The sequence below is a fragment of the Tigriopus californicus genome, chromosome 1, assembly GCF_007210705.1.
Source record: "Tigriopus californicus strain San Diego chromosome 1, Tcal_SD_v2.1, whole genome shotgun sequence".
Taxonomy (NCBI): domain Eukaryota; kingdom Metazoa; phylum Arthropoda; class Copepoda; order Harpacticoida; family Harpacticidae; genus Tigriopus; species Tigriopus californicus.
The window spans coordinates 11,698,054-11,715,542 of NC_081440.1; the positions used below are offsets into that span (position 1 = coordinate 11,698,054).

At 39.3% G+C, this 17,489-nt stretch overlaps 4 protein-coding genes across 5 annotated transcripts in view; 2 read left to right on the plus strand and 2 right to left on the minus strand.

The window, feature by feature from the left end:
- Positions 1 to 1,234, minus strand: part of LOC131877341 (uncharacterized) — a 3,728-nt gene extending 2,494 nt beyond the window's left edge. The window contains exon 1 of the mRNA XM_059223085.1: positions 1,096 to 1,234. The gene's annotated coding sequence lies outside the window, so the exon portion shown is untranslated. The remainder of the gene's footprint in view (positions 1 to 1,095) is intronic.
- A 299-nt stretch (positions 1,235 to 1,533) lies between these two features.
- LOC131877179 (zinc finger protein Xfin-like) lies at positions 1,534 to 4,105 on the plus strand. Of its 2 annotated transcripts, none has more exons than XM_059222821.1 (2): positions 1,534 to 1,731; positions 2,103 to 4,105. In XM_059222821.1, the coding sequence occupies exon 2, from the start codon at positions 2,120 to 2,122 to the stop codon at positions 3,953 to 3,955; it is 1,836 nt and encodes a 611-aa protein (XP_059078804.1). In that variant the 5' UTR covers positions 1,534 to 1,731; positions 2,103 to 2,119; the 3' UTR covers positions 3,956 to 4,105. The 2 variants fall into 2 exon arrangements, with proteins under 2 accessions (XP_059078804.1, XP_059078877.1); XM_059222894.1 differs by having other exon boundaries at positions 1,534 to 1,706.
- A 45-nt stretch (positions 4,106 to 4,150) lies between these two features.
- On the plus strand, positions 4,151 to 7,359 carry LOC131877483 (uncharacterized). The gene is made up of 7 exons (XM_059223201.1): positions 4,151 to 4,489; positions 4,550 to 4,654; positions 4,721 to 4,820; positions 4,905 to 5,116; positions 5,183 to 5,363; positions 6,955 to 7,089; positions 7,156 to 7,359. Exons 1-7 carry the CDS (start codon positions 4,268 to 4,270, stop codon positions 7,254 to 7,256), a joined length of 1,056 nt encoding a protein of 351 aa, XP_059079184.1. The 5' UTR covers positions 4,151 to 4,267; the 3' UTR covers positions 7,257 to 7,359.
- Positions 7,360 to 9,602: 2,243 nt separating this feature from the next.
- LOC131886107 (uncharacterized) lies at positions 9,603 to 14,674 on the minus strand. Its single transcript, XM_059234351.1, has 3 exons — positions 14,083 to 14,674; positions 9,959 to 10,078; positions 9,603 to 9,886 (listed from the first exon to the last, which is right to left on the minus strand). The coding sequence occupies exons 1-3, from the start codon at positions 14,570 to 14,572 to the stop codon at positions 9,705 to 9,707; spliced, it is 792 nt and encodes a 263-aa protein (XP_059090334.1). The 5' UTR covers positions 14,573 to 14,674; the 3' UTR covers positions 9,603 to 9,704.
- Positions 14,675 to 17,489: the final 2,815 nt, after the last annotated feature.

Here is a 17,489-nt window from a genome sequence, read left to right on the forward strand (position 1 = left end):
AAGTATGGATTTATCTTGGCCATAAATCCACCGTAAACAAACTTATTCACTTTAACAAGGTCCAGTAAATACATTTTTGATAAATATGAGGTCGGCTTGAAGTTAACTAAGCGCATTCATTAAATAGTCGATTAGCTTGTCCAGGATTAAGGACTTTGATTCAAATAGTCACTATAAATTTTGCGTATCAAGTTGCAAGGTCAATACTATTCGATGATGGGATCGGGATTTCCTAAATACAAGAGGAAACAATTTTTGTTATCCATAAAACCCATCAATCAATTTAATCTCTCAATCACAATCAACTCCAATAAACTGGATTATTTTTCATAACGAACAAAATCCAACATTCCTTAAAACTACCACTAACGTATCTTTCCCACTGACAGAAAGTGGTCACCAAAATCACCTCATACCATGATCAATTATTTTAGTGTGAATGCGAAATGCCAATTATTAGATAAGCGATCCAGAAAAATGTGGAAAGATAACCAAAAGACAGTCTCCGGTCTTTCGATCAATCGAATGCCTGCAAAATTTGCTTATTTTGCCCTTACACTTGCGGCGCTAATTCACATGTTGTACGTAGAGTTGTGTAGGGATCCTTATCGCGATTCTGGATTAGTTATTTGTGTTAATATGTGAACATCTTTCACTTTGTCTTTCACTTTGTATTGTAAGAAAAAGAAATAACACATCAAGGAGATACAGTCATAATTGTTGTTACGATTTGAATACATTCACTATCTGATTAAGTTGTGCCATTCTAAACTACAACTAATACAACTAATGCTGGCAAAATGGCACCCCACATCAGATTTGTCTTTATAAAGACTCGATACAAATTGACATCTGTAATGATACTATGGCATAACACTAACAACATGGGATCATAAACCATGAAATGTCAGAAGAAAAATGAAAATGACCCTGGCTACTACTGCCAAAAGAGCTCAGAAAAGAAGAAATCAGACCGATGACTTTTTGACAACTTCATAACAGGGATGCGTCGATAGACAAAGGAAAAAGCCGGCTGAGAATGAAAGGAGCACAGAACAGTGATCTACCTGGCGTTGTCAATCCAATAGCTCTCACCCAATGTTACTCGCTGATCCTTCAATTTCAAACAATTTCCCGCTTTCCTGATTTCTCCAATCTTCCGTCGATCGAGGTTGAGTTGTTAAGATTTTTTTTGCCCAGGATTGGCGCCATCCCTGGCAGGAAGATCCTGGTCGTCGTTTGTGCTCTAATCTCCGACAAGGTCGACCCATCACGACGACAACGTTGGATTGGTTGGATTCCAACTTCTAACGATTCCCTTTTTCCTGCCGGTTCAATCCCGGTTTGCTCGGATTCGATGTTCTCGATCTTATTGTTGGCCCTTGGCCCCTGTCGCCCAGGATGATCCCTTCAGAGACCTGACTTGGCCCGCCGGCGGCAATTGGCCCAGGCAGGAACATGCACCACGGACGACGAGGTGTCCAAGAGCGAGGAAGAGACAAACGCAACGGAGGATGCAGCTGTTGATCCTGGAAGAACACACACGGAAACATAGCAGAAGAAGAAAGAGGCAAACTTCGGAGTGGTGTATCGGGTGTTTCCCATCGAATCTGAAGGACCCCGGACCCTTGGGATGGTTGAGAGCGAGATACGATTGTGTTGAACCCGTTGATCCGCCGGATTGAACTTGTCAGGGCATTTCACGGGTAGGATTCCATTCTAGGCTAAGAAGTGAGTGTATTATCGTTATCGTTTGATCGGGTAATAATAAATTTTTACCTTATGCATATGTTTGTTAATAAGCTTGGATTAGCCAAAGAACAAATTTAGACAGGACACTTACACCAGAGTCTTGGGGCTATTAAGCGGCAATTATTGTAAAACTCGTCCACCTGTGACTAAATAATGAATCAAATTGGGACACCAATTCATTTTTTTGGTCAGAGATCGGCACCTGAAACGGTTGAATTTACATTTGCTACGAGTAACGGATAACTTTGTCGTTCGTCAAATTACAGATGATGAAAGTCGCCGCCAACGAGGCCATGCTGCTCGAATGGTAGTGGCCAATGCATGATGCAATATCTGTATTTCCTTTTCAGCTTGAACCGTTTTCACCATGACCAAGATTTTATGGCCGGAAGAGGCCTTGCAATTGCCATTGGCCACCCCACGAGAATGCGCCCAATGTCATCTGAAATTGATCAGTGAGGATGCACTAGAATCCCACATGGTCACCTGTCAAGGGCCCACCAAGGCCAACCCCACCTCGACCATTGAGAAGAAATCCTGCTCAGCTTGTCACAAGACCTTCAGTTGCCATGCTGACCTCGTGTCGCATCTTGAGGGTGTCCATACCACCGAGACGTGTTTGAAATGTCAGCAAGTGGTCCAGGGACGTCATGATATGATGCTCCACATCAAGTTGGCTCACTTCTATGATGATGGGCATGTGTGCTGTGTTTGTCAGAAGGTCTTCCCCATGGGCACAGGATTGACCCAACATTTCCATGAATCCCACGTGTTACGGGCGTGTATCCTCTGCCGCCATCAAGACCGATCTCGAGGTGAATTTATGAGGCACTTGCGTACTTCCCACGCTTTGAGCCTTCAGTGCAAACGTTGTCCCGAGATTTGTCCGGACTCGCGAGCTTTGGCCCGACACAGTTTAAATATACATGAGTTACAAGTATGCAACACTTGCAATATTCCCATCATGGGGATGAATAGCTATCGCCAACATTTTCGAGAGCGTCATCCTTTGGCTGAGCGCACAATCAACACGCCTACTCCGGGTGATAAAGCTCTCCGTCGCAAACATGATTCCACCGAAGGGTCGGTATGGAAGAAACCGGCTACGATAAAGAAAATATCGTCCAAGGTTGAAGAAAACCACTCCTCACTTAAGGCCCAAGATCTTCTCCAGAGCCCCAAGGGTTTCAAAACGAAGATGAGTCCCAAGGTGTGCTTGGAGAAATTGAAGCAGTGTGCCAAGTGCGAATACGCCACCAATCAGCGAACCAACTTGGTCCGTCATTTCGAGTCCGTTCATGTGACGTACAAATGCCGGGTGTGCTTCAATCCGTTTCAGGGACGAAAAGCTATCCTTGACCATTCACGTCTCCAGCATTTGATCTTGGAGCCAAAGTATGACATTCAAGATGCCTTCAATCCCGACGACCTTCTCGAGTACAATAAACTGAGACGCGGTACCTCGCCCCTGATCAAAGATGGAACCTTCAAAGTTCCGGAGCAAGTTCCGAAATCCCCGGATGTGAGCTCTGTCAACAATCATCTTGGCTACTTTTGTCACAACTGCGGATATCACTCCAAAGATTATTCCGCTTGGGTGCGCCATCAATGTCATGTGGAGAAGACTAAACCCCATGGCACACTTACTACCCCACCTGACTGCTCTAGAGTCAAAGATATTTTTCCCAATCTCAATCAAACCACTCCCAAATCGGCTCCCAAGCGGAAGCGACCTCGAAGCCTTTGCTCTCCAAACACTTCTGGTGATAGGAAGGTTAGGAAAGTTCAGTTTGGAACGAGTAGCTCAGACCTTCCTAGACCCAAGCGGTCCCCGGGGAAATCCATCGGTTCCAGCCTAGGTTCCATGAAACCCGACAAAGGTGAGTGCTCTCGGGTGGAGCTTCATTCGAATGGTGTCGTCGATGGGAGCGAAACCGAAACCTCGTCGGAAACGGGTGAAGAGCACGTGGAGCAAATCTTTCAGACCCTCCGAGAGAACCACGTGTATCTGGAGGCGTACCTCATGTACACTCAATTACTTCCTAGTCTTGAAGAAGAGCAAGAATCAGGAGTTGAAGCCGTTCGAATTGAGTTTTTGTTCGACCAAGCCTTGAAGAAGTTGGTCAAGTGGAACGAGAACTCGCCCAAAGCTGTGGTCCAAGATGGGCAATCCTGTTCGTCTTGGATCGACCGTTGTGCCTAGATAAGAATAGTTTTTTTCTTTTTGATTTCAATTGGAATTGCCGACGCCAGATTCATGGCTGGCCACTCCTCCTTGGTTGCTAAGAATGTGTGTATTCTTCTCAGAAATTATGATGGAGAACATCGAATAAACCTATAACTTTGACTTAAACACATTGCTTCACTTCAGTTGTCAAATCATATCAATGAGTCACTGATTGCGTTTCAGACGGCAGAACCATTTGGAATCCAATCTTATTCTTAACCACCCAATTGATACCCTTGATTCTGGTTGCGAAAGGTGGATATACTCTTCGGCATCCGGATATAACCAATGTCTGTTCAAGATGGAGAACCTTTTAGAACAATTACTCTCATTGACTTGATGTCAGAATGCGTAGCTTTGTTGTCCGCTTTTCTAACCATGGAATTGATTCGGAGGACCATTCAAGTCGTTAAACACGGGTTTAGTTGGAGCAAGTTGCGAGAGAACATACATGAGATCTACCGTCCATTGCAAATTCTACCACTTTTGGGTCTTTTCCTACTTATTGCGGTGAGTTCGAATTCTTCTCGTCCCTCCGATTGTTTCATACCTGATTCACATTGAGTGTAGAATTTTGGATCAATCCGAGCTGTCTGCCTCAGCGGATACATATGGTCACTTTTTGGTGTGACTACTTTCATTTACTGCCTATTTTTCCACTGCCGAGGCACTTTGGTAATTATTCGATTAGAAATCATGTCTATTACCTAACCTAACGGGTATAACTTTTGTTTGTCAAAGACAATCCTGGAAAAGGATACTATGCGGTTGGAAAAGAAGACCAACGTAGGCCATGTAGCAGCACAAAGTTTCTATAGCATGCTGGTCAAGTCTCTGGTTGGTGAGTTGTCGTTCACACGTGTAAAAAATATATACATATAGATATATTTGCCATCTAAACATCTTTTGCAACCGTTTTGGTTAGATCCGATCGGGCGAGAAGCTATCAAGAATCATTTCTTGCGGCACGATATTGGTTATGGACTGCTTAGCGTTAGTAAGTTCATTTTTGTGCCTGACCTGGCCTCGGATTTCTACTGGCCTCATTTGAAATTGCGAAATTTCAATTTGGCCATGATGAATGGCCTCATGCATGTAGATGAGGACGAAAAAGAGCTTTTGGATATGCCCAAGCCGGTAATGAACGAAAATGGTTAATTGTTTCACCTCAGAAGAATCTTTACATCATGGGTTCGTTTCTAGGTGACTTATGTGTACAACAATAATGGGAAGGATCGTCATTGTGAATATTGTGTTCTCAAAGTGAAAGATCTCCAAAAAAACCGCTTTGTCTACCTCTTGTATCTCGACAATCGGCCCTTGGAGTCAATACGAAACTGGAAAGCGGAAGAGATGGAGAACCTACAACTAAAGTATGGAAAAAGTGAGTGATATATTATTGACCGACTCGAGATTCTATCGGTTTTGTTTTTGGTTTGTTTTTAAACGGGCATTTCTAACCGCTACAGGGAATGTTATCCCCAGTACTATTGAAATGAAAGGTTATAATTCTTCTATTTCTGACCTTTTAATCTTCGTATGATATTTGGTCTAGCAACGAATTTGAGTTGGCAGACCGAGCTAGTCCTTGAATGTAGGGTTGATCTGGATTGTGATCTAAAAATTGGTCCAAGTCTCACTTGAAATATGCAACCGGATCAACAAGGCCTACGTTTTCGCTACGAATATTAGAGGGAAGCAAATTAAACAATGAAGGAGCCCGAGAAAGAAGAGATGTGGACTTCATTGTTCGAACTAGCCTGGATTCTCGAGGGCTTGAAGGTTCTCTCAAAACGCATATTAAGCCTCTACGGTCACTACAATTGACCCTAAATCCTGGGTTGGGATAAAGCTCATGGATGCTTTTGAAGACGTACAGTATCAGATACCTTTCGTACCTTCTCTGAACACTGTCCAGTCCCAACCTTTCTAGCCTCTCCCAATATAAGAGCTCTCTCATTCCAGTGATGTTCCTAGTGAAACATCTTTGGACTTGCTCGACCTTTTGCAAACCTGCTGAACTCATTGGAGCCCAAATGGGTGAGGCGTATTCAAGATGTGGCTGGACAATCGACTTGTACAGAGTTAGCATCGTGATGCTATCTCTGGACTTAAACGTGTGATATATGCAAGCACACATTTGAAAAGCTTTACCCACCTTCAGCTGGATATGCTCATCGAAATTTCGATTATTTTGGAGGACTACACCTAAATCTTTCATAGATGAGACCTGCTCAATATTTTTATTTCTCTAATCTACAAGTGAAGAATTCAAAGGGGTTGACCCAAAGGTCATTCAGCGGAATTTCTTTCCGTTCAGAGCCATATTACTCTCAGTTACCCAAGAGTAGATTCGATCGAAGTCCTTTGCCAGGCAACTGGAATCTCGGCCATTCCTACCAGAAACTAACTGAGTATCGTCAGCATAAGAAGAGAGGCTGGCAGTTAGACTAAGCTCTTGAAGCGGGGCAATGAATATTATAACAAAGGAGGGGCCCTAAGATGGAGCCCTGGGGAACACCTGACTTGACGTCATGTATGTCACTAAGGGACCCCTTTACCTTAACCAATTGCTTCCTACCATAAAATGAAACTTCTTAACCAATTGAGAACCTTGCCTTGGATCCCTATCTCATGGAGCCTGTAACTAAAAGGCCATGATCTACCTTGTCAAAAACCTTGACAAAGTCGAGATAAACTACATCGACTGATTCATGGCTCTTTAGCCCCTCAATAACCTGCTCTATATGTTCAATCAGTTGAGTAACCGTACAAAAAGTGCTCGTAACCCATGTTGGCTAGGAGGAAGGACTTCATGTATATCAAGAAATTCAACAAGTTTGGACTTCATGATCTTCCCAAACACCTTCGCAATATTCGAAGTGAGAAAAATCGGCCGGTAGTTACTGGAGAGCCACTTATCTCCCCCTTTGAAATTGGAACAACAATTTAATTTTTTTTCATTCATTTTTTAGATATTCCACCGGAGATTGAAGAGGAACTTCGCAGAGAGCTTGGAAAACAAGTAGACAACTATTTTCGAAGTCTCAAAGACCTGCTTAAAAGCGAAAGCTCATTGAAGGGGACGTACCATGTCATCAAATTTGGTGGTAGGACGAGTCAGAAATTGTCTACCCTCACTTGATTACCCATGATTTCTTATTGCTCTAATTTAGGCCCTATCAGTGAGGCCGTCACCTCGATCGTGAACTTGTCCAAAAGAATTGAGGAGGGATTTCTTCCACCCATGTTAAATCTGACCAAAGAGAATCGGTAACTCTCAGCTCCCACCATTCTCGCTTTTACAGAAGAAAAGCCTCCAGTATGACTCATGGCTTCAAGAAGTTTGATTTGCTTACAATATATCAGATAAGTCTTGAGCCACAAAGAAATCGTTATTCGTTCCTGTTTCGAAAAAGGAACTGTAATTACATCACATTGATTAGAGTGTGTAATTGTAACGGTTCGAAAACTAAAAGAATTTCTCGTTACTCGTTCCTTTTCCAGCTTCCAGAATGGCCTTTAATTTTTTGTTCCATGACAATTGAGGAACCTTAAGGCTCAACAGAAATTGCCATTTGTTGCTAATTCCATTTAGCAAATTATGAAATTTATGATCAAACAAAGTCAGGGTTAAAAATTGCTTAATATTAAGTACTTTGTGGATGTTATTGGTTTTAAATTTTAAATTTCATTTGCAACTCTATTGCTCACATTTTCTCAATCAAATTCCGTTGGCAGGGTATTAGTAACGAAATTACAAGCAACGAAATTACAGTAATTCGTTCCTTTTTTCGAAAACAAAATTGTAATCCCATTACATTTTAAATTGTGTAACTGTTGCGACCCCCAAACTAATAGATTACTCGTTACTCGTTCCTTTTACAGCTTCCAGAATGGTTTTTGATTCCTCGTTTATCTCGTGACAGTTCAAGAAAGTTAAGGCTCAACAGAAATTGCCATTTTTGTTTTGTTTTCATCTAGCTATAAACAATGAATGTCAGGCTTGACAATTCTGCTGGCTCTTACCTACTCTGAGGGTGTTCTTTGTTTAAGATCATGTTGCATTTGCTACTTTATTGTTTACAGCTTCTCAATCAAATCCCGTCGGACTGAAGGCCTGATACAGTCCAATTTCAAGCAAGGAAATCCTCTCTTTGGCTTGAGTATGATGCATCAAATTTCCAAAGCCTCCCCATTTCCACAACTAAAGGGATAGGCTTCTTACAGGGAAGCTTTACCAGCTTGACAATGTCTAATACTGTTTTTCCATCTTGACTTTTGCAATATTGAATCAAACCTTCAACAATCATAATCCCATGCAGGGTCTAAATCTTGACTCCTCAAAGCATAGTAATGCAATATATTTCGAACAATTATGCCAAGGTTAAATGCCAAGGTTCATTATTGAAAGATGTTGACACGAAATCTTCAAATATTACGCATTAGCAATGCTTGAATCAAAAGACCATATTTCTTTGGAGAAGTATGGTCTTGATGGGGCGAAACCATTGAATATTGGTCATCTAAAACTTCATTAAAAGTGATGGTAACAAGTAACGCCATTACCTTTTTTCCGAGTAACGGTTTTGTAACGAATTACAATTTTTGACCAAAGTGTACGTAATTGTGCTGTAATTCGTTCCTTTTTTAGGAACGACTAATGCCCTGGTAGCTGGCACTGACAAATAAAACTTCAACTGCAGTTTATATGATTCACGATACAACCACTCCAAGTGATTGTAATAACGTGAAATTGCACTTGAATCAAAGTAGTTGTAAAGGGTGAAGCTCTCCAGGTCATTTTTTAACCGATGACTAGACATTGAATACCATAGCTTTTTACAGGGAAATGACTACGGGTAACGCACTCCAATTAACACTTGGAGTGGTTGTATCAATTCAAATTCCCATTTTTCCCAAGAAAGCAATCAAAGTCTGCCCTACGCTTAGGAAGTGAGGGAGAAGAGTGGAACAAGCAGACTGATCAGACCATTACGACTAACCCCCAACTCATAAACCTCTGAAAATTATGGACGTATCTCGATGACCAAGACTAGTCACCAGGGCTGCACCATTAGTCTTGTCTTGTTGTAGGTTCGTCCTGTCCATAGCTTTCTTGAAGCTCAAGAAAACGCGATTTTCAACATATGTCTGGCAGCCCTGATATCTTGACTAACAAATCGGACCAAAGTTTCTGCAGACAGCCTAAAGGTAATTGCGGCTGAATTGGCCTTTTGTTATGACTAGTTTTGGTCGAGGTACGTCCATAATTTTCACTGGTCTATGCCTAACATTATACCAGCATGGTGCAAATTGACCAGGGCACCTTGTCTATACTTCATACAAGAGTATCTCCGGTTTACCCTACAAAGAGTGATGAGATCAAGCTGATGGCAATTACAAACTAATCGTCATTAAAGTTACATAGCAGATGATGTGCCCAATTCAGCAGACCAGTGGAGGATTTCGGGCCAAACTTCAATTGCATGCATCGCGAACTTTGAAAACAGTTGCTTAAATAAACAACTAGATGTAGATGAAAGTGCGATATGAGGCTCAACCCTTAGACTTTAGCACTTACAGAACAATCGAAATCCAATGCCGTTTTTTTGATTGACATAAATCAAGTATGGAAATCAATTGTTTGTATATTTCAGTCTGTTATCATAGGCCAAACTGTTTCAGTCGAGAGCTTGTTAATGAACCCAAATGCAAAGTTGGCTCAAAGGCCAGAGGTGTCAATCTCGTTCAAATAACCACAAACTCGTTCTCGATCCGCCTTTGTGTACCGTTTTAGATAAGCCGGGCTAATCGTGGCCAACTCCGAGCTCGTTGCTGTGGCTGATCCGGCCAAACCTCTCTCCCACTCGCAAGCCAACATGTCAATAATGCTCTCCTCCAGATCTGTAATAACAGCACACTTTTTTCCAGTTGAAATCAGGTTTCAGAAGTAGCGCTCGTTGTTTTCAACTGTACCGGCAATGGGCATGTCCACAAATTTCATATCTTTCTTGTTAGCGAAAGAGAATTTGACCTCTGAGCTCGCTGAATGGTATTGTGGGTGGTGAGGACTGTTCTGGAAATGGTGTTCCACAGCTGTTCCAAGAGAAAAGAACTAAATCTGTAACTTTTGATTCATAATAAACTGTAGCTAGAAGCATGCAAAATGTAGTACAGTATTAGTTTTACATATGACTTTAGAATGATTAAACATAAAGCCAAAATGATGGTGGTCAGTTAGTAAACATTGAGGTTAATCTCGGTTTATTTTGATTGAATTGATGGACAATGTAGGGTGTAGATATGTGGTTAACTGTTTTCAGCTACAATGATATCTTTCCTTGATCGTTGTTGCGACAAAAAGTGATGAAGTTTGTGTTCTTGTCTATATCGATATTCACAGGTTAGGGGCCGGGAGGACATTTTTGCCTACTAAGCCCAGTTTTCGCAAATCTCATTTTTGATCGATTTGCGTTTTTTTACTTGTACTTGTAATTGTCAGTGGTATATAAAGGGGGCATTGGGAGCATTTCAACCTGGAAATGGTTCTTTTTCAAATTTTGATTACAACCACCTGAAGGGCGCACGTAAGCGTCCCCAGGTTTGAGTTTAGAAAAAAATGCTTGATATCACCTTTTTTAGCATGCTTTTGGCGCCCACAAAGCGGTGTTTCACCTTTTTAAAAAATCAGTCTTACATGCAGCACACTGTGACTTGGCTAGCGTGGCAGCCTTCGGCGGTCTCATTCAACGAGACTCTAAAAGCTCTAAGTTAAAGAGTCTCATTCAACGAGACTCCCGATAGTAGAGGGAAAATGGGGCTGCCAAAACACTTCAATCACCTTGTGGTTGATTTTCAAATTAGGTTTTTAACCATGTTATGGTTGATTGTAAAACTGCAATGTCCTGTTTTAAAATGGTGGTTTATCGTATTTCTCATGAGAGTTCTGACTTTATCCTGACCTAATTAACATTGAACTGAATCACACAAAAAGACACATGCTACCTACAAATAAGTCGAAATTTCACATTTCCATCGCATTTATTTGCTCCATTTGCTCATTTACAATAGTGCAGCCATTGTTTTGGCAGAAGATGCCAAATCCTCTGCCACGTGGGCAGCTCGCAAGCCCTGACGAGTTGGCGAGGTATTTAAACATGTCTTAAAGTACAACAGCTGAAAAGTGCTAATTAGGTTTTCTTGATAAAGCAAGAATTTGCTCTAAACACAGTCAGTTAATATCCTTTTGCTAGTAATATTATTTGTATAAAATTGTTTCAGAAACATCTTGACCAAATTTCAAGTGATTTGACGCGTTTGTTATGAAACAATTGTTCTCACTTTGCGAATGGCCCTCAATCCAAAAGTAGACAAACTAGCTGTGAGCTACATATTGTTCTTTAAACTCATATGAATGCTTCATCGTTTTTCGTGGCTTTAGTAAAGTTTGCAACACCCAATTTGAGATTTTGTGACACAGGTACACCAAAGTAAAAGTGCAAAGAAAATAATCCATTTGGTACAGCCTCTTTTCAACACAACTGGCCATTTAACTTCAGTGAGTTATTGGTAGTTGACAAATTCATTAGATAAAGTATTGTAAAGTTTATTACTTAGTAACTCTGTTTTGGCTCAATTGAAATTTAATCATAAAAACTCGATGGTGTACTGTAGAGTGGTGTACAAATTTCACACTTACTATGGATTAAAAAACAATAGCAATTTATAATATCTGTGAATCAAATATTTTCATTTTCTTAATTATTGGGCCTGTTTCTTTGATATTTTGCCTTATTTAAAGAAAATATTATTTCTCTATTTCACCAAAAGCAGTTGAATATTTGCAGTGTCTCTAGTGATGAGAGTTCTGATATAGCAGTTAATAGTAATGCCGCCACACAAATAACTGAATTAATTTATCATCAAACTTGATGTATGAGTTGCTCAAGCAATAAACAATAAAAACCTATATTGCATTGTTGTTGCAGCCTATCACCCTATAGAGCCCTCAATAGGAGTATTGGGATCAAATGATTATCAAAATTAAATGAAGGGTACCAGAATGATTGGAAATTAAAGGCAATAGTTAATTTCCAAGTAATGAGTTATTATCAATCAAAAAGATTGCCTAAGTTTGATGTGAGAATAATCAGGGTAAAATTTTGAGGCAAGCTAATGGTTTCCCAACATCCATTACTAATGTGATATCATAGGAAACAAAACAACTCTAGTAACATCCTTCTGTGATTACCTATTTGATGGTATCAATAATCCAAAACAGCACTGTAAACGCATTTACATTGTTGTCTAGGGTTGTTAATTCTCTTTCTTTACGCAAGAACTAACGTTAGTACAGGGTTTACTAACGCTGTCTTTCCTTTTTTGCCGCGAGATGTCTCATTATGAAACAAGCAGTGCTTGTACTTTGGCACTCGCCAATCATAAGGAAAGAAACGAAGGCTTATAAAATCTTTAGTAATACTAAAAGAGACCGATGTTGATCTGTTATGAAATTACGGTGAGTCATAGTGAAATTTCAGGGCTTTTACAATTTATGGAAGAAACAATCGCTGTCACATCAATTAAGCTAACTGCGTTTGTGTACGGTTTCATGGAGAATCGTTTTTGGAACAAATGAACATTAGTCTTTTATGCAAATCATGTTAAAGTTATATAAATTTTCAAAATATCATTCCGTACTTTTATGGTATAATAGGTAAAATTATGAGGCGTAATTATCTATCAACTATTTAGTCCACTTTTCACTTCATGGTTCACTTTTGCGTTACCAAACCTAACGAACATAAATAATTATAAATATCTCTAAAATGACTGTTGCAGCTACCACAACTATGGGATTAGGTTCTTGTTGGGCTAGAAACTTAAGGCTGAAAAAATTTGGACACTCTAAGGTTTGGTCTTTATTAACGTTTATATCTTAAAACCCTAATTATAATTTAAGTGACTAAAGCAAGCTCAAAGAATGACAATATTTGACTATACTGAAACTATTGAGTTCTAACCTACTAGAAAATAAAATAGAACAATGTCTGAGAGTCATAGTCGTACTCTTTCTTTAGATTACAGGTATTTAACTAGGTTACACTTGATCAGGCTATTATAGATTTAAAAAAATGACAGGCCCATTGACTGATTGGAACAAACGCGGTATCGTACTTGGCGGTTCATTAAAAAATAAGGGAGCTATAAGCCATAGAGTAAAATCCACACTTTAGAGGAGACGCACTGTAATCTTTTGAACTGCGATATGTATAGAGCTCATCAGATTGTATGAAAGAATAACATATGAGCCATGCGCACATTCATGGTAAGTATTTTTTGAAGTCTCGAAGTGTGTAAGGTTGTTAGAAACAGATATAATAACTAGTTTTTCCCTTTTGGCTACATTCGCCGCAATATCCTGATACAAAAAGATGCCCAGAACTTGGTAAGAGTTCTTGCCTAATGTCAAGGGAGGTTAGATCTAAGCTATTACAATCACTGCAGGGATGCTCACACAGTAATAATCTCACGTGTAATCCATGGATAGTAAACAATGTGCAATGCGTAATGAAGAACAAAAAGATTGACTAATAGGTGATTGCGTCTAAGTCTCACAATTATATATTGGCGAAATGCTTCTCCTCCTTTTCAGAGCTATGATATTACATAAGATCATAAAATGCACTCACAAACACACTTTGATATGTTTAAGTGAAGCTAGTAAATCTCTTAAATTTTTGGAACCAAGCACCGACTTTGGTTATGAACCAAATGGTCCCAGAGCATGATGCAAAAATTCAACACAAAAAAGAGAGAATCCAACTTGAAACATAGACATTATTACTTCTCTCAATGAAGCGTAGATCAGATAACATTTGCATTGATGTAAAACGTTTAGCTTGCTAAATGACGCATTATCAATGGTCAGAATTCAAGAGAATTGCTCGCTTGCTGGGCGCTCTTCCTTAATTGTTTGAGCTAAGAAACCTTGAGAACTTAAATAGTGCATGACCATTAAAAACTGCTTGTTGCTTCTTGTGAGTGAAAATTTATAATTGTTCATTAAAAAAGATTGAAAACCCAAAAACTGGACTTGCCTTGTCTCCAGATTTCCGTGTCATTTCTTTGCCACACCCATCGGTCCGTGTAACCAACGACTTCGATGAAACTGAACTTGGTATCGTCATGGTGAACTATTTGCTCCTCGAGTACATTTGGAAAGCATTTTCGGAATCGTTGATACACTTTGCTGATAAATTTCTTGTGCGATGTGACAATCGAAAAATGATTTTTGGCGCCGAAGTTCTCCCACAAATCTCGACAATCCTGGTCAAACAGTGATTCATCCCCCTGCAAGAGGATCTCGATGGTTTTGGACTGCCTTGAGGGTTCCCAAGCCATGAAGTAATCGGTGTTCAGGTAGGCCTGACCACATTGTATTTTTTCCCTCCCCATTGAGAATAAGAGACACCGAAGTGAACGGAGGTTGGAATGAAACTGCGGACTCACATGTTGTACTTTAAAATGAGAATTATCAAACGTCGAACTTAGACGGCCCGGGGCAGAATAGACCGGGTGAATATTCATTTTCTAAACATACGTACTTCCTGTCAAATGTAAAGAGTAACTTAAAGATACGTCGATGTATTCGTACATTGTACAGAGTGTTTTCGAAAATAGAAATGCCAAAATTGGTATAAGAAATTAGTAGCACTTATCATGTGGTCAACGTTTGATGCAAAACGGTTAATAAAACAAAGGAACATGATCAGATATTTCATTAAAACCTGTTTCGATTATTTTTCACCCTCAATTTAAGATTTTATTTGGGGCAGTTATTGTCTGTAATTTTCAGTGATAAAAATGAAGCTCGCTTTAGGGTACAACATACGAAACAAGAGGTTCCGCAGAAAGTTCCGAAATATAAGCATCTAATAACAAAAGCAATGGAAACAAAAACATCCAAAATCGATGCAGATGTATTTCTTTAGAAACAAGGATCAATATTTCAATGATTTGAAACTGAAAACCATTTGCTCAAGTTTTTTCAATTTTGGATTTTACATTTTCATTAACTTTTCGCAATTTTTGTTAAACATATTTGATAAAGCGCCATATGAATATGTTGAACGTTTTGACAGATTAACAGGGTTGTTTCTACACATATTCTTAGTTTTTCAGAAATGGTTTGTTGAGTTGATTACCAATATTGATAGTTTTCCTCATACAACATCTTCTAGAAATGCTCGTCCTGGTTGTGGGACTACAAAAAAACTATAAGATGTAACAAAAATGAGCAATCGAAAGCCACATTTCTCACACATGTATTTCTCTCACAGAGGTTGCTGATCTTTTGAAGGATCATGAAGTTCCTTAAAATCATTCACTTTTCAAAAGATATCATTTACACTTTTGGATCGATTTTGGATGCTTTTTTGTATCCGGACTTTCTGATTCGGAACGCCTACCCGCAAACGAATAAAATTATCAAAAGCCAATGTATTAATTGAGTTATCCTGCTTTTTTAAGGAAATTTATCAAAAAGTCGACTTACAGCCACATCAAATATTTGTATTACGCTATTCAACTTTGAAAACTTGGACATGGCCATCTATCAATTTGTCTCTAAGCAAAAGGGAGAGGGATAATTGCTGGAAAGGTTGGAAACCTTCGAATTACACTTGAAGTATTACAGTGACGGAGTGACATAGTCGTCGAATTCAAATTGATGATAATCACTTGAGGCACAACTTTTAAACTTGGAGATGAACGGATTTTCCGCGTCCTTTTTTACTGTTGGCATTTTAAGGCTGGTGAGTTTTGTGCGTTAGGTTGAGGTTTGTCGTTCTTATGCATCAAATGATGCAAGAATCTACCTGACTTCGCATTCTTAGATAATGAGAACACATGTGTATTGCTTGCACGGCAAACAAGTCTGTTTTCTATCAAACCAAGGATTTCTAAAGACTCTACCGTCGCTAGATTTGGTTTTGTACCCAAGTACAAACAGCGGAAAGTTTTCACTTTCTATTCATGGAAGTTACGATTGGCTGCAATAGTACTGTTTAAATCGATTCAGAGTTCAGAGTTGATTGTCACTTTGGACAAAAAGCCAACGAAAGCACGAGGGATTCGTGATTTTTGTCATGAATTTCAAAGCTTTTTTCTTAAAAAAAACCTTAACTTGATATGAAATATGTGATAATGAAATCAAATTCATTGTAGGCTTTATTTTGAGAGCACAAGTCTGCCACACCGAAATGAGTAACGTATCATATAAATCATAAACAAAGGGTAATCCGCCTCTTTTGTGCTAAGACCTTACTAGAAAAAGGCCGACTTGTAAACTTGAAACTAAACTTTGTGAGAATTTCATACTTTTTTTCAACAAAATCTTGGATGCCTGATCGGTAGGGTTATCAAAATTATGCATTAAAAAGGACCTCAAGATGCAAATAAAGATACAAAAAACAAGCCCAGGATTCAAATAAGGACACAAATATACAGTTCAAAGATGATTTATATTGTTATGGCATACTGAGTTATCTTAAACAATTTGTTAAACTAGACAGAAATATTCTAATATTGGTATGCTCAGATTCCAATGCATCAGCATCTGAACAGTAATCAAAGACTAAACTTCCAAAAGAACCACAGATATTGTCAATAGAACAACTTTGACTTGTGGGGTTTTGGGTGATAAAATATGCCCATTCAACATTTTCCACTGTTTCCAGACACTGTGTCCTAGGAAAGAGATGGCAAGCGGGGCCCTGAATTGTCAAGTACAGGCATACTTCATGGGCGCCAATTTCTCATTAATATGTGAAAATACAATTTTTTTGGCACAATCAAAATCGGCCAAAAGAAGTCTAAAATACATAAAAATGTGAACACGGTTTTGGGTGATAAAATATGCCCATTCAACATTTTCCACTGTTTCCAGACACTGTGTCCTAGGAAAGAGATGGCAAGCGGGGCCCTGAATTGTCAAGTACAGGCATACTTCATGGGCGCCAATTTCTCATTAATATGCGAAAATACAATTTTTTTGGCACAATCAAAATCGGCCAAAAGAAGTCTAAAATACATAAAAATGTGAACACGGACCAAAAATGCAAATGATGCAATTAGAGGTTCAGGATGCAAATATATGTTATTTGAATAGTCTGGGAATACCACTGATCAGGAAAATCCATTTGATGAAAATAACTGAGGGGTTCACAAATCCCGGTCACTGACACCCTCTGACAATCAAGTCCAAAAAATGAAAAGCATGCCGTGCAAATATTGAAGGCCAATGCATGATCGTTCAAGAGTGGTCATGCCTAATGACCCATTCAACGTTAGCCAAATACAGGTGCCAATTTGACATTCAAATAGTTGGTATGCTTTATCAGTACATTTCTTGAGCAAGAGAACAAAAATGACAAAGAGCAGGGTTTTTGCATCTAAATAGGAACTAACTAAAAGATTGATTGTTGAAGAAACTACTAGCAGCGGT